At 41.5% G+C, this 17,723-nt stretch overlaps 1 protein-coding gene across 14 annotated transcripts in view; it reads left to right on the top strand.

Annotated features, from left to right (window-relative positions):
• The first annotated feature begins 12,535 nt into the window (after positions 1–12,535).
• LOC149142269 (beta-1,2-N-acetylglucosaminyltransferase II) overlaps positions 12,536–17,723 on the top strand; it is a 66,103-nt gene continuing 60,915 nt past the window's right edge. For 8 of the 14 annotated variants that reach the window (XM_089447004.1, XM_089447009.1, XM_089447010.1 and 5 more), the window contains exon 1: positions 12,537–14,322. In XM_089447004.1, the coding sequence (XP_089303130.1) occupies positions 13,040–14,322 (1,283 nt within the window). In that variant the 5' untranslated portion in view covers positions 12,537–13,039. Of the gene's footprint in view, positions 14,323–17,723 lie in introns of all 14 variants that reach the window. The other 6 variants (XM_089447015.1, XM_089447011.1, XM_089447012.1 and 3 more) reach the window with 2 other exon arrangements.

The following is a 17,723-nucleotide window of genomic DNA, read 5'->3' as shown; positions in this document are numbered from 1 at the left end:
GGGTTGACGTAGGGCATCCCAAGGCTGACGCAGACCCATCCGGGGTGACGCAGAGTTAGCGTGAGGCAGAGAGGGGCTGACACATTTCACCTAAACGCAGTTGCTGGGGTCTAGAAGGCTGCAGGAATATTGCAGAGTGGAGCTGGTGAGGTACTGTAGTCAGAACAGTACCTGACAGAGCAGGGCTAGAGGAGTTGTTACCGAGGGTTTCTAACCGAGGAACCCGGATCAGCAATGCAGCTGCACAAGTCGATCAGAGTAGGGGGCATCTCGACAAGCGGCAGAAGGATTTCCACAAGGGATATCGGGACTCAGAGGGAGTCCAGAAGAGAACTTCCAGACGGGAAGTGGAGACTCAAAGGAGTCGGACAGAGAACTTCCAGGAGGGAAGTAGAGGAGCATCATGGCACCACACGGGGTAAGAGACCAAGATAGACTGGACGGAGAATTGAACTTCGCAGTCTGGAAGGCTAGAATCTTATCCGTGCTTGACAGGAATCATCTCAAGAACTTTGCCTTGAAGGTAATAGCTGTCCCAGTCGACCTCGGTGAGAATGACAGGGACGAGGAGGCGATGGCGAGGGCCAAGTGCATTATCCTTGACGGGGTCAAGGATCATGTGGTACCACATATAGCCGAGAAGGAAATGACATTTGAGATGTGGGAGGCTCTCAAGAAGTTGTACCAGCATACTTTTGTGCAGAGAAGAATGCTACTTGAGAATTAGATGAGGTCGTATCAGATGAAGAAGGAACAATTGATTGACACCTTCTTCAGAGGACTGAATGAGATCCGAGACCAGTTGAATGTTGAAAATGCAACAAGATGATGGAGCTTAGTGGAAAGGAGTCGCCTTCACTAAGTGGGCCTGTAGGCTATTTTTGGCTCAAAGTCTATTTTTAGACATATGGATCATGGTCTATGAGTTGTAGGATGTTGTTTATGGATGATTGGCCATGTTGGGAAAAATAGATGGACTTCTATTTTTGGTTCACAGCAGAGTGATCAGAGTCTATTTTTAGACTGCCAGGCTAAAAATAGAAACAGTCAAATATTATTAGCCCTTAGTAATATTTGGACTCTAAACATTATCTTATTCTCTTGGAGCACTTCAGTTTGAGCTACGGATGTGGCACATGCAGTTGACAGAAGGAATCACATGGTTTCTCATGTGTTAGTTGAGCTATTGCATGGAGGACTTCAGTTAGAACTCATGCATGTGAGTTCTGTGGAGTTGGATGTGGAGTTGATGGAGTTGTGTTCAGTTTGACTTAATTGAACTAGTTGTATTTAGTCTAACTAAAGAATACACTAGTGATGAGTTGTGCGAATTGATTGTTAATTAATTCGCTAATTATTAACTCATAAAGAAACTAAAGAATACATCAGTTAACTCAGTGCATGGACAGTTCAACAGAGACAAGTGTTAGAGGTAAGTGAAAGGGTGAGTTGTGACTATCAGTTGTGCATGACATTTTGCACATGCATGGATTGAGTTATGCCAATGAGGACTGCGTAGTGTGGGCCAATACCAAGGTAATTGTAGCCTGTGCTCACATGATTTTCACCTTGGATTGTGCAGTGGAGGCAAGCAAAGCAGCGGAGGAGATTTGAACCTGTGACTTGTTCGGATCTGAGCTAGTTTTGTGTGTAACAGGTGGAGATAGTGCTGGATACTTGTGAGGAGTATTGTACTATGTATTGTTACATGTTCTCAATCATTAATATACATATAGTGTGGGGTTTTCAGCTGTAAGCTTTCCCTGGGTTACATACTGTGTTAATGTGTGCATGCGATTGATGTTTCATTGTTTATGATGCTGCTAAATTGATGATTGAATGTAGAGGATTATGTATGTATTGTGCATGTAATAGTGTATAATCGTGTATGTAATAATCTGGAATATATGTATTTATGTATTCAAAATTGTCTACATGGTATATTCAAAATTTCTACATGGTATCAGAGCTCTTTGATTTGTAGAAAAAGTTCTACAGGATATCAAAGCGAGGATTGATCATCAGATCTATTATTCAGAAAGTGATTACATTTTATTTCTTCAGGCAGAGTCTGTAATCGGGCCAAGTAGCCTCTGGATTCATCCGTCTTTTGGAAGGTGAGATATCCGATGAATGCCCATACAGTCAATCTCTATACGAGAAATACTTTGTTCTCATGAATTTTAGATCAGAAGCGGTTGAGTTTTGAGCTGGTGGAATTCGAATTTGCAGCAGTGTTTTCTTGGTGTCAAAGTTGAAATGTCTTTCAACGGATTGCGATTGGAGTATGCTCTTGAGGGCAGCTCGAATTATATTGCATGGAAAGACAGGATGGAGGCGGTGTTAGATGACAATGGGTTGAAGGATTTCATAGATGCTGAAGTCCCAAAACCTACTGATGCTGCTGAAGCTGTGGCTTGGCAAAAGAAGACAGCAAAGTGTTGAAGGATTCTGTTGGAGGGCATGAAGGATCACATTGTGTCCAGCCTGCATGGAAAGGCTTCTCCATACTAGATGTGGAAAGCGTTGACAGATCTACTCCAAAGCAAGAGCGACCAAAGGAAGTTGGCGCTGAAGGATAAACTTAGAAACATTAAGTGTGAGAATGGAGACAGCATGCCCAGGTATCTCACGAAGTTCACCCAATGCCAGGATGAGCTGGGAAGTGTGGGGGTAACTGTTGATGATGAGGAATTGGTGAGCTTGGCTCTCCTTGGTCTTCCGAAGAGTTGGCGTTCCTATCAGGACTCTGTCAATGGTCCGGGGAAATTGCCAGGATGGGAGAGACTTTGGTCAGATCTTGTGCAAGAGGAGATCAGACGGAGCACCAGAGACAATTCTTCATCCATGCATGATGAGGAGAACTGTGCCTTAGTGAGTAAGGTGAAGAAGGGGAAGGAGAATGGTTCTCTTTCCGAATCCAGTTCTTCCAATGATGGGAAGAAGGTTGACAAGTCGAAGGTGAGATGCTTTTGTTGTCATGAGTTAGGTCATTATGCTGCTAATTGCCCAAAGAAGAAATCCAAGAAGGGATCCAGGGAAGGATCTAAAGGTGAGGCACTTGCTTCACAGTTTGAGTTGGATTTCACACTCTTCACATGCATGGTTTCATCCATGGTGGGAAGTGGTTGGTTTCTTGACAGTGGAGCTTCTTTCCACATGACCAGTGACAAGAGTTTGTTCAGTACTTTGGAGGAGAAAGATCTCCAGATACTCATAGCGATGGGTAATAATGAGAAGTATAGTGTCTCAGGTGTAGGCACGGTTATTTTTTAGAGGGAGCATGGAGCTCGCCTTACCTTGACCGATGTCAAGTATGTACCAGGACTGAAGAGAAACTTGGTGTCGATTGCGATGCTGGAAGACGGAGGTTATGATGTAGTCTTCAGTAAGGGAAAGGTTTTCCTTAGACACATCATCACTAGACAGGTGAAGCAGATTGGTTCACGGGTCAAGAACCTGTATGCTCTTGAGGTTCAAGATGCATGAAAAGCCTTGAGCAGCGAGGCAACTGATGGAGACTTGGTGGTTGAGAGGGAGCGTATATTACCTCTCAACATGCAGAGCCAGAGGAAGTCTCAGACGATTGTGGAGGAGCCACGATTGGTGCAGCAGCTTCAGGAGGTTGTGGAGCAGCCACAACAAGGGAAGCTGAGAGGAGATTGAGTAGAGACATCTACTCATGCAGAGACCTCCAATAGGGGGAAACTTCGAGCCAGGTGGGCTGAGGGATCGCATGCAGCCATACCTCCAGGAAGGAGGTGGGGTGATGTGGATTGATCGTCCCAAGGAGGAGGGGCAGGATCCTTGAGGTACCCAACCTCTTGGATGAGACCTTGCTACAAGAGCCCCGATGTGGAGTAGCAGGAACTGACTGATTGGGTAGAGACAGATGCGGATGGAGCGGCAGAGAGAGCAATGGTGCAGGGAATCCCAGGACAGCGCATAGCTAGCAGGCTGCAACAATGCGAGAGGCACAAGTGTTTTGCACAGTGCTAGGTGGCACAGAGAAGTGCGCAATGATGCGAGATGCATGGAGATGTTGCAGTAGCGTAGGTGTCAGAGAGGGAGCACTTGTCAGCAGCATGTAGAGATTCAGCATCAAAGTATGTTCCTAGCCCAACAGAGTGGTCAGTTGGGAGTGTTTTTGTTCCAAGTGTTGTCGGAGCAAGTGGATCGGGAAAATGTGTTGCATGCAGAACATTCCAGAAGCAGGATAAGGGTTGCTGATAATCCATATATTTTTGAGAGGGAGTGTTGAAAATGCAACAAGATGATGGAGCTTAGTGGAAAGGAGTCGCCTTCACTAAGTGGGCCCGTAGGCTATTTTTGGTGCAAAGTCTATTTTTAGACATATGGATCATGGTCTATGAGTTGCAGGATGTTGTTTATGGATGATTGGTCATGTTGGGAAAAATAGATGGACTTCTATTTTTGGTTCACAGCGGAGTGACCAGAGTCTATTTTTAGACTGCCGGGCTAAAAATAGAAATAGTCAAATATTATTAGCCCTTAATAATAGTTGGACTGTAAACATTATCTTATTCTCTTGGAGCACTTCAGTTCGAGCTACGGATGTGGAACATGCAACTGAAAGAAGGAATCACATGGTTTCTTATGTGTTAGTTGAGCTATTGCATGGAGGACTTCAGTTAGAACTCATGCATGTGAGTTTTGTGGAGTTGGATGTGGAGTTGATGGAGTTGTGTTCAGTTTGACTTAGTTGAACTAGTTGTATTTAGTCTAACTAAATAATACACTAGTGATGAGTTGTGTGAATTGATTGTTAATTAATTCACTAGCTATTACCTCATAAAGAAACTAAAGAATACATCAGTTAACTCAGTGCATGGATAGTTCAACAGAGACAGGTGTTAGAGGTAAGTGAAAGGGTGAGTTGTGACTATCAGTTGTGCATGAGATTTTGCACATGCATTGATTGAGTTATGCCAATGAGGACTGCACAGTGTGGGCCAATACCAAAGTAATTGCAGCCTATGCTCACGTGATTTTCACCTTGGATTGTGCAGTGGAGGCAAGCAAAGCAGCGGAGGAGATTTGAACCTGTGACTTGTTCGAATCTGAGCTAGTTTTGTGTGTAACAGGCGGAGATAGTGTTGGATACTTGTGAGGAGTATTGTACTATGTATTGTTACATGTTCTCAATCATTAATATACAGATAGTGTGGGGTTTTCAGCTGTAAGCTTTCCCCGGGTTACATACTATGTTAATATGTGCATGCGATTGATGTTTCATTGTTTTTTATGCTGCTAAATTGATGATCAACGTAAAGGAGATTATGTATTGTGCATGTATTCCGCAATAGTGTATAATCGGGATAATCTCTGTGAATAAGTGTTTATTATTCAAAATTTCTACATTGAATGTTATAGGAGCAAGACCAGATCAGGAGCTAATGGCGAGGACAACCCTGAATGCTGTCTCAGAATACTGGGAAGTATTTGTCCAGAGTATACTGGGCAGAGGGACACTTCCACCTTGGGACGAGATGTGGGTAGCTCTTCGCCAGGAAGAGATCAGATGGCAGTCGAAGACAGGTAGCAACAACAAGGGGATCAAAGTCAAGCAGGAGGAGGAAGATGTGGCCCTAGCATCTGAGGGAAAGCAGGAAAAGCGGAAGAAGAAAGATCTCTCCAAGATCAAGTGCTTCCACTATGGGGAGCTGGGTCATTGTGTGACCCAGTGTCCAAGGAAGAAGAGTAAGGGAGAGTCTTCCGAGAATAAGGCAGCACCAGCACGGGCAAAGAAAGAAGTTTTGACAGATGATGACTGTGCCATGAGTGCACACACGCCACTTGAGCGGAAGTGGGGAGACATCGAGCTGTAGTCAGGTGGACTACAGGCGATGAGGGGCAAGATCCTCGAGGTACCCAGCCTCTTGGATTAGACCTTTCTACGGGAGGCCCATCGAGGAGTAGCAGGACTGGCTCAGTCAGGTAGAGACAGATGCAGATGGAGCAGCAGAGAGAGCTACAGTGTAGGAGTCCCGGGACAGCGCAAGGTGATCAGGCTACATCAGTGCGAGAGGCACAGGAGTGTTGCACCAATGCAGGATGACATGGAGAGGTGTGCAATGGTGCAAGATGCAGGGAGCTGTTGCAACAATGCAGAGGTCAGAGAGGGAGCACTTGTTAGTGGCAGAGGGGGCTTCAACATCAGTGGGCATCTCTAGCCCAACAGGGAGGTTAGTTGGGAGATCAGTTACTTACTTCTCAGTAACTGAGTTGCAGTGCAGCAGTGGGCAACACGATGCAGCATGATGAGAGGAGGTGCAGTGCGGATGCAGTACTGGGAGAAAGGACTAGCAGCAGCACGAATGCAGAGGGAGTTGTCGTACAGATGCAGCAGTGGTAGTGGCAGAACCATGGGCAATAGTACAGGATACAACAATGCAGAGCATGTTGGGCAGGAAGGCCTAGCATTAGAACATGTACCAATGCCAGATGATCAACGTAATACTCAGTGAGGAGTATTGCTAGAGCATTGTCCTCGCTAAGAGGGAGTGTTGATTTGGGGTAGCATCAGATGTGCTCTATCCACAAAATTTGGCGGAGAGGTTGGGGCACATGAGATCTCCAATACCCAGAAAGGGTTTGGGCAGATTCTAAACAGATCAGGACATATTAAAATAATTAATATTTTAATGGAGTCTCTAAGTCTAAACTTAGGGAAAATAAAATATTAATGTGGATTAATATGAATTTGTGTTAGAATGGTCCAAAAGACAAGGATTAAGCCAGATCCAATCTTAGGTGTTGATTAGGGACTTAATCTCAGTCGTTGATATGTCAACAACAAAAGTATAAGAGGCGGCTTGAGGGTCACTTAGAGAACACACCAGAGTGATCAGTCATTCTATTCTCTAGGGCGGGGTTTGCTAAGAGAGATAGAATCAGTGATCGGAGAGCAGCTGAGGGGCATTGAGTACAAAGAGACAGAGAGGCAGAGATAGCGCCGGGATAGCAGCAGAGTAGCTAGAGAGAGAGACGTAGGAGCAGCTAGTGCTCACACGGGCCACGCAGAGGCAGCTAAGTGTTGTGCAGAGCACTAGAGGGCCCAATGTAGCTGACGCAGGGCCTCCTGGGGCTGATGTAGGCCAAGAGTGGCTGATACAGGGTCAGCGCTCGGCTAGGAGAGGTTGATGCAGTCTAGATTGGGCAAATGCTGGGGTTTCTGGGGCAGATTGGTGCTGAGTAGCTGCTGGAAGGATTATCCGGGGTTTCAGCCAGTAGATTTGTCAGAAATTGAGAGGTATTACTGCCAAGAAAATTCTCTGTTGGGTAGGCTAGTTTCGGCACCCAAATTGTACTCTGATATTGCTTAATAAGAAAACCTTCAGATAGCTGCACCCGTTTTCCCACATTGGGTTTTTCCAGGGACATTAGTCCAAAAATAATGGTGTCATATGGTGTGTTTGTTCTTGTTTCTTTTAGTTGCTGATCTGTAATATGTTGAGCATGCACTAGTGTTTATTTTCAGTATTTACATTGTAAATAACTTGTTAAGGAAAATAACAAGTAGGTAGGAATAAATCAGATAAAGTGCATGGAGGGTTTCTAACTAAGTAAACTTAGAAACTTCAACATTCAATGGTCTTAGTGCTTGATGGTCCATTCATGTGCACGTGTCTCCTTCGCTTGCTACTTGGTATGCTTCATGTGTTCGTCCAACCGCGAGCAAGTCTTCTAGCGTGCGCTCCTTGTTCACCTCGTTCGTCGTCGTGCCATGTCTCATCCATGTACCTGTTTCTGCAATCACTCATGACAAGACGACATCAAATCCAGAAATCCCTAGTCTACCATGATGCATTGTCTTTCGTTTCCGAGTGTAGGTGACCGGGAGAGAGGACAAGGCTCTGAAACAACGCAAAGCACATGTCAGGCTGAGATGCGAGGCTCTGGGACACTGTCGGGAAAAACTACGCAGAGGTCACTGAGAGGCTGGGTTGAGCAGTCTGGGACAACAGTGACATCGGTGGGATCTGGCTCCACTGGGTGGTAGAACTGCGACAATTTTTCCAGGGAAGGTAGTGTAGGCAATAGGAGGCATTGGCAGTGAAAACTGCACAGATTTCTAGAGGAGGCCAGGATCGGGCTGCGGGAGCTTGCTAGCTAGAACTGCGCAGATCTGGGAGGCAGTCATGCAGGACATGTCTGCGCAATTTCCGGGTTGAGCGGGGTGTCGGGCAGTAAGTGGACTGTCCATGAAAATTGCGCAATTTTTAGGAGGAGTGGTTGGTAGGCTGTCAGGGGGGCTGACTAACAAATCTAGGCAATTTCCAGAGACAGTGTAGCAACAGGCAGTGAATGCATGTCCCTCTTGTCTGCGCAATTTCTTTAGGCAATGCAAGAAGGCAAACTGGGAACTTTTGCGCAATTTTGGAGATGAGTGCAGCCCTGGGTCATTGCTCAATTAAATTCTCCAGTCAACCAACGAGAGGCTTGATGGATAGGCTTGTGGGAAGCGCAGACTGAAATGACTTATTGGGCAACTTCTACGTTGTTCTGGGGGATAGTTAGCCAGGTTGATTCCAGGATTTTGCAGTGCAGACTGCCTGTAAGGTAGCCTCAAGTTCTGCGCAGTTCTGGGCAACAGTGCTTGGTCACTGAGGGCTGAGACTGCGCAGTGCAGCTTAGCGGAGGTCCGACTGATGGAGGGTGGTCGGTTGACAATTCTTTAGCAAAATGGTTAAGCGTGTGAGTGAGTGAACTCATGTATACATGATCTTGTGAACACACACTCAACTTGACTCGACGACAAGACACCTCAAACCAACAAGACAACATGCTAAGTGTGACTGACTGAAGGGTGCAAGTGACAAGTGCAACACTTCAGACGACCGTGACGACACTTGCGTGACAATGCTTACAACATTGTGTGTGAGTGCAACGGGTGTTTACATAGTCGAAACAACTCATGCGCACGAAGACAAACCTTCAATATCACCAGAACAAGGTCGGAAACATGACATAACAATCAACATGCCGAAGACGACAGTTGGTCAAACAAGCAAAAATGAAGCAAGACATGTAGAGGAAACACATGAAATGACTTTTGTGTTTGCACACATGCATGTTGCTGAAGACATGATGATATGATGATGACAAATAGTCCTGCAAACTCAACTAAGAGGTGTACTTCGAAAGGTGTTCTTTACTTACCATACTTACCCTTGAGATGATCATGTATTTGACAGAGTTTTCATGCAGTCCTGATCTTTTTCCATCACTCGGTCTCTTGGTCCCTCTCCTTAACTCCTTGCGAGTGATCTCAACATGTCACCTTTTCCAGTTGTCACTGAGAGATAGGTCAATGTTGTTTCAGCAAACAGTGAATGCTGCCAGAATGAGACCCTGGGAGGCCCATCTCCGCAGTTTCTGCATGTAAGACAGACAGGGCAGCTTGGACAACACTGCGCAGTTTTTAGGCACAGGACACTGCTACGGGATGGGGATCTTGGGAGGACAGCTTTGCGCAATTTCTGAATGTAGGGTAGCCAGACTGCTCTGCGCATTTCTGGAGTGTAGTGTTGGCTCAACAACTGAGCAACAACAACACTGCGCAATTTCTGAAGATAGTGGGTTTTGGCTGGAGGAATGTTATAGACATTTTTGGGCACTGCAACCCCAAGCATAAATGTCCATAAACCAAGGGCTCCTAAGTCCCTAAAGGTGTTGTTCCAACCCCTAAAAGAACAAGGTCAACTGATTATAGCATCTCCCAGAAGTTCTCCATGAAAAACTACTCAGAACTGGTCAAAACTGGACCATTTCACCTGCTCCATAGGCAAAGTGCGTTGCATCCCACCTGAATACACACAGTAGGTGCGATGCATGTCAAAAAACCCTTCTATGGGGTGCGATGGGCGAGAAGGGACAAATGGCAGGGTCAATCCGCAAGGTGGAGGAGCATGGAATCTTCCAGAAACCTCTCCTGTGACACTTGCCTCTCTGAATTCGACCAGGGATGAGTAAGAGATCATCAATCTCCAAGTGGAATCAAGAACTATAAGAGAGAAGACACTAATCAAATCTCAAAAGCTGACTCACCCCCCTTGCAGACATCTATATATGGATCCCTCATCCCATAGATCTGGAGGCTGGAATTTTGTATCTTGTAAGGAAGTGTTGTTGGTTTCTGGGTGCAATATCATAGTATTGGGTGATCTAAGCTTTTCATGAGGTGAAGAAGGGCTTTCTTGCTGAGAGGATGATGCTGGGTCAGAACAATTGGTTGTAATCCTCTTTGCTCTTTCTTGATTATCAATAAAGCTATTCAAGTTTTCCTCCACATCCTTGTATAATTAATGATTTATGCATTTGTGTGGTCAATGTACATCTGATCCTATATTGTTTATGATAATAGATATATGTTCTTGGATAGTGTTATGCTGCTTTGATTCTACAGGTACTCTTTGAAGCTGGGTAGACAAGGAAGTGAGTGGCAAAGACCTATCAGAAGAGAGAGGAATCAAGCAAGGAACCAAGCGCAAGACAGAGGTTGGTCTCCTTATTCTTCTCTTATCTATTTCTCATAAAGGAAAACGAAAGTAGTTTTTAGTGTGTTTGTTTCTAAGGTAGCTACCAGCCTTAGTGGGACTAGCAGCTCTGTATAGACACTAGTTTTCCCGATAACAAGGAAGGACACTGAGGAAACCACTGTGTAGTTTTGGATGCCAAGGGAGGCTAGGGTCTCTACACACTGCGGAGTTCCAGCAAGCAAGGGAGGAAGCTTGAGGGTTGCAGAAGAAAAGTGCACAATTCTGGGAGGCTGAATGAGGCTAAGTTGCTTAGGAAATTGGCTAAGTGTGAGATCAGTGAAACATATGTAAACATTGATAATACTTGACTGTGATCGCACATGAACACTTAGTGATGCAACATAGACCATCCAGAATGTATAAAACATACTCTGCTTGATGCAACAACCTTCGTGACAAGAGTGCGTGAAGTGAGTGTGAAACATGTCTACGTGATCATAACAACTCATGCACGCACGATTTCCCTTTAAGCAAAACACCATTCCCTTTGCATGCCAAACAACAACCCCTATGTCCAAAGGTGACACATGCTGCATAAAGATGAGAACACAGACAACTCTCAAGATTAGGGAGGGGAGCTTGAAATCATCAGCTTACCCACAAGTGACTAAGGATGATTTATCGGAGGATCCAAGGTAGGCTCTGAAATTTGCATGCGAGCCAAAATTTTGAAGGGTGGTTGTGGCAGCTACAATAGGCTGTGATGCAAATTTAGATTTGAAAAGATAGGTATCATATTGTTCATGAATTAATATTATTTTATTTAGCTTATCTAATGTCATCTACTACTTGAATTTTTTCAAAATCTATCAAATATTTGCTATTAGAACTTGAAATACCATCTTTGAAGATTAATAGGCAATCTATGTTGGAAAGGTTATAAAATCTTAGAGTTTAGGCTTCTGTGATCCATATCAAGTTTACAAAAGATTTTTCGGTGAAGATCACATGAAACACCATTTGTCGACGCGTTTCGAACCAACCAGTGTGGTTCATCGTCAGGACAAGTTGAAGAAACAGATCCAGCTTAGCAAGTTAAATAGACAGAGCAGAGCCTCCAACGGCTAAAAAGACCAACAACTACTTTTGACTAGGATCTCTCAATTTGACATAATGTGAATGATTTCTTTTCATCTTCTCGCTTTGACTAACATTTTGTTTACTAATTTTTATCTTCAATCATATTTTATAGGTTATATTTCTTTTCAAATTTATATCTTATAATATTTTCTTTACAACATGTGATACATTGCTAATAAATAAACTTAATAATTAATACCCTCTATTAAAATAATAAAAACAAAACAACCTTTCCGCACATTATACCCATTAACCCTCTTTTACGTTAAATCGTGAATGGTAAATCATAACCACAAGTGTACCTTGTTTCAAGCTATTTACGTCATCAACGACAAAGCGCTGAATCTGAAAAGTTTAGGGATAATTTTTATTGAACAAGCACATTCTACATCTTTCTGACATGTCTTATGAAGAACGGAACAATCATTTTTCAAATTTTTAGTTGTTGTGGTTATTATTATTAATATTTAAATTTTTAGTAGTTGTTATTGTTATTATTATTAATATTTAAATATTTATTTATTATTATTGATTTACTTAAAATTATTTAAAAAAATATATTATTATTATTATAATAAATATAACTATAAATGTTATCAACAGTCAATTACAACATATTTTTAGATTTATACCCACATAACGGGAAAACCAAACAATTCACAAACCGTTCCAATTAAGATTCTTTCACATTTTTCAACTTTCCATATAATTTGATCTAAATCTAATTTATCAATTTTTTTTTTTAATTGTAAAATATTCAAGTAAATTTAAATTGATTTTTAATGAAAAAATAATTTATAATCAGGTCAAATTTGGATGGTCAAAGTCTTTAACTATAATTAATTTCTAATTAGGTGAAATTTTAGTTATACAAGTCTACAGAGAAGAAGGTGAGTGATGCTGATCCGGTCAAATCACAAGGAGAACCTCCTGATTATGTTGTTGCTTAGTGATGCGTGCCTAAAAATCAAAGTTAAGAATTAGCTTTCTCCGACGCTGGTGACTGGACTCGGGTTCCAGGCTGAACATTTCTATGAAATTGCTGAAAGGCAGACTGGATTCGATCGCAGGTCAACATTTCTATGAATTGGCCGAACGGCGAGAGGTGGTTCTCGTTAAGGGCATGCAACAGGGGGGAGTTTTGACCTCCTCATAGGGTTATGAAGAGCAGATATATCTGGCTGTTGATGGCAGAGGCTTCAGATGAATAAACGCCTCAGAAATCATGTATTTTCAAAGCCGAAATTCAGTTATTTGACAATGAGTATTACACTGGTTCAATTGGTTTCTAGTCTTCTGCGAGGCCAGCAAATAAAATTCGAGGTGGGTAGCAGTCATCCTGCATGTTTTTTGTCATTACAATAGATAATACAATGAGATATACAATCTAGATAACCATGGTTCCACAGAACAGAAACCGCAGTAATAAGGTCGCATTGAAGCGTTTCGGTACCCTGGCTTGTTTGATTGGAATTGGGTTATTGGGGCTGCTTGTTCTTCTCCATACACCAAATGGGTTTTCGCAGGCTGCCCGTAGGGACTCCAGGGAAATAAATGTAATCCTTTTCAATAAGGAACTCTATCTACCCCCTCAAAATAATTTATCCAGAGAGCTTGAAAGAAGAAACTCCTTGCTACCTCTTAACATAGATCTTCATCCAAAGTTGGCGAAAAATCATATAACGATTGTTCTGTATGTGCACAATAGACCAAAGTATTTGCAGTTAGTTGTAGATAGCCTTTCCAAAGTGCAGGGCATTGATGAGACGCTATTAATTGTAAGCCATGATGGGTATTTTGAGGAAATGAATAAGATAGTGGAAGGAATAAGGTTTTGCCAGGTAAAACAGATTTTTGCCCCCTATTCCCCTCACTTGTTTGTTAATTCATTTCCAGGCGTGTCACCTGGAGATTGCCAGAATAAGGATGACCCCTTGCTTACAAAGTGTAAAGGAAAAGCTGATCAGTATGGAAACCATAGGTCTCCGAGAATAGTGTCTCTGAAGCACCATTGGTGGTGGATGATGAATTGGGTTTGGGATGGGATGGAAGAAACCAGTCGACACACTGGACATATACTTTTCATAGAAGAAGACCATTTTATTTTTCCCAATGCTTACAGAAATATTCAAATTTTATCTACATTGAAGCAACAGAAGTGTGTTGAGTGCTATGCTACAAATTTGGCTCCTTCTGATGTGAATTATAAGGGAGAAAAGTCAGAGAATTTGATTGCCGAGAAGATGGGCAATATTGGGTATGCTTTCAATAGAACAGTTTGGAGAAAAATCCATTCTAAGGCAAGAGAGTTTTGTGCTTTTGATGATTACAACTGGGATATAACCATGTGGGCAGTTGTGTATCCTTCGTTTGGCACTCCGGTTTACTCTTTGAGAGGGCCTAGAAGAAGTGCAGCTCACTTTGGAAAATGTGGCTTGCATCAGGGGACCAACAAGGGCGTTCCATGTTTTGACAATGGTCAGGCAACTCCTGCAATTGAAGAAACTGACAAAGTTGTTAATATAAAGCCTGAATGGGAGATATACAAGTATGAGCATCAAGGAGGTTACCAGGCTGGTTTTAAAGGTTGGGGGGGCTGGGGTGATGATAGGGATCATAGGCTCTGTCTTGATTTTGCCTCAATGTACCATATTGCAGCTTTCTCTCATGGCTCAACTAGGTGAATTTTTTAACTATGAAATATTTCAATTTTCTTGAGTAGAGCAGTATTAACTGAATTTTAATGATTGCCTATTCCGTAGTTACTAAAGTTATGTTCCTGCTTATTGAGTGAGATTCCTCCATTGGTTCTTATGTTATAATAAACAGTTTAGGAATGAACATTTGTTCCATGCTATATTAGTATTATTTTAATGCTTCATAGTAAGAAAACAAATATCTTATATATCTATGCCATTTACTTTCACATGGGTAGTGGAGTAGCTATCATTTGTTATATATTTATTTACTTTTATATTTTATCAATACACAGGAGAAAATACTTCATATATTCTTACGTTGAAATGATTTATCCACAATTATATCTTTGGCCAGCATTTTCAGTTTGTAATATGGGGATTATGGTAGTTTAGTGAATAATAATGTGAAACATATATTCCTGACCTGGCCCTGTGGAATGTTAGCATCTGTAACCTTGTGTCTGAGAGAGACGTTTTGAAGGTTTTATGGGGCACATTCTCTGTTCATGTGCTTCAAAATTGAGAATGAGGGGCCTAAAGGGCTTTCTTATCGTTTGGTTTTAGTTGGTTTTACTAACCAAGAGGAAAATGGATAGAATTAGAATTGACTCAGCCTCAAAAAACAAAAATATGTCAAGCAGCAACAGTTGAATGGGTGCTCAGACCAGGGTTTTAGAAACCCTAATCTTGGCCAGAATCAGGTTTACTTTAAACATATAGAAATTCCTATACACTACAAAACTATCTTGCAAAAACAGGAATACTGTCAGACACAAAATTTATGCAGATTTTCAGAATTTAATGCATAAGAAAAATGGGTAGATTCAGAAGAGTATTACAACTGGAACAGTCACAAATCTAGCTCTCTCGATCCAACTTTGCCAATTGGAAGCCACTACTCTTTATAGGGGCCTTATAAGTAAAAGCTTAAGATGATTATGTATGATAGTTATTTATAAGCGATATCCTTGTTCTCTTCCCTATTTCATCCTCATCCCTCCTCCCAAAACTTGGTGCAATATCGATATGATACAACACTAAAGCTCTGATGATATGTTAGCTAGTACTTATGACCAACAGTAGACTGCTGCTTTTTTAGGTGGTGCATTCTCAAATGACGCAGTTCTTATTCTACTTTGTCCTACTTTTTCTTGATTTTTTCTTTGGGCATTCATTCTTCTTCAACCAAACAGAATGGATGTCAGTTGTTCGAGGCCAGATTATGCTGCATAGTTGTCATCTTAGACAGATGATTTTTGGAATGTTAAGGACAGTTTGGAGTTCTATTAGTGTCTATTTCTAGCCTTTATTAACCACATCTCATCTTTCTGCTTTTACTCTAAGTTGTACTGAAACAGATACGAGAACAGATACGGATACAGGGTTTGAAACTGATACAGCAAATTTTCAAAAAATCTGGATACGATACGGCAACGAAACGGCGCGCACACACACACACATATATAGCAAAATAAGAATTTCATATTACCATTCATATTTTAGAATCTAGATTCTATATCTAAAAATGCATAATCAATTCAGCATAAACATTGTCATCGTCATTAATGATTATTATAACATTCATGATTCAACATATTATCAAGTTTCTGTTTCAAATTTCAATCATCAACATGACAACATCATCACCAAAATTATAATGCACACTCGATAGTACAAAGTACAAAATAAACTATGACTAACAGTTTACTATCATTATTCATATGGCATATTATGGTATTCAATGTTCATTGTTCAAAAGTTTAAAACACCATCATAAATTACATCTACATATCATCAAATATGTCTTCATCCATGTAATTAAGAACCACATCCTTTCCACGAGTGAGAGCATTACTGCCATGTCCACTTGAAGATCCAACTATTGGTGTCTCCTCATCAAAACAAAGTCATATGAGACCTGAACATACACTAGTTCCTCAGCCTTCTTGGAGCTCAATCTGTTTCGTTTCACCGAATGGATGAAGCCATATGTATTCCAGTTCCTTTCTGTTGAAGAGGAACTAGCAACTTGTGACAAGATCTTGATGGCCAATTTTTGGATATGTGGAAGTTCCCCACCATAGTAGTTCCACCAATCAATTGGACTTAATCTGGTCTTGTCCCACATACAATCAATATCAACACCCAAACCCTCTGATCCCATAAAATGAGCAAACTCTGAACAAATCCGAATCCCAATTTCAAGATCTACAAAAAGCTTTCTAAAAGCTTTTTAAAATCCTTGTGAGACTTTTGGGTCTTTGTTTGGTGCGGTTCTTTCTGGATCACTTAGCAACTCTGCAGAATAATATTTTGGATTCATTGTATAGGCCAAAAGGTGCAATGGGGTGGTCATCTTGTTCTGCCTTTTGGTCAATATATCTTTTACTTATCTGTAAAAGACTTCATCTAGGTCTTTCTCCTTGGCATTTATAACCACCCTTATCTTCTCTATCATGGAATCAATGTGCTCATACACCTCTTCCAAATCAGGCATATATGTGTCAAACATGTGGAGCAAATCCACAATTGGCTTAGTAAATGATAAGAGGTACAAAAATCTATCCCACCATTCATCATCAACAACCAATCTTTTCATTGCTTGTTCTCTTTCATATTGGGATTGCCTCCATTGGTTCCAAAGAGAATTGCATACCATTGATTGTAATGTTTCTTTCATCTGCATAAGTCTTGTTAAGACTATGATGTGAGAAGCAAAACGAGTCTCGGCAATCTGCAGGTGCCAATGTTTCAATAAATTAAAAATCATAATTGATTGAATACCTATTATGATTAACGAATCATGACATTTGATAATCCAATTTACATATTTGAATTTAGAGTCATAGAAATTAGAATTTATGAAATAAACTTTAAAGTTTAGGCATTTTAAGGAGGTCCAACTTCGCAAATTCCCTATAGATGCCTTGGGACATGTGGTAGTTTAGGCTTGAATTTCTTTTGCCTCTTCAAAAATAAGTTGAATCTATTCAATTTGCTTCCCCATCTTGCTCAACACGAGGTTCAATGAATGTACAACACAAGGTGTCAAGAAGATGTGCTAATATTTGCCTTCAATAATTAGGCCCAGTGCTCTACACACCATTGCATTGTTAATTGTTACGTAGACAACATTTTTTGGCCTCACTAATTCAATTGCTTCAATCAAGGTGTCAGTGATGAATTGGGAATCTTTCAGCCGCCCCTCACAATCCATTGCCTTAAAAAACATTGCTCCCTTTGGGCTTTGAGCAATCACATTGATCAAAGGCCTATTCCTTTGATCTTTCCATCCATCAGAAATGATGGACACCCCTGAAATGCATTATGAATTACGAATGGGGCTTTATTTATCCTTCAAATCTAACTTCTTAACACTCAA

The sequence above is a fragment of the Pinus tabuliformis genome, chromosome X, assembly GCF_031772625.1.
Source record: "Pinus tabuliformis cultivar Carrire ecotype Pingquan chromosome X, CPIR1, whole genome shotgun sequence".
In the NCBI taxonomy this organism is placed as follows: domain Eukaryota; kingdom Viridiplantae; phylum Streptophyta; class Pinopsida; order Pinales; family Pinaceae; genus Pinus; species Pinus tabuliformis.
Note: the sequence above shows the minus strand (reverse complement) of the source record. Positions and strands in the feature narration are given on the sequence as shown.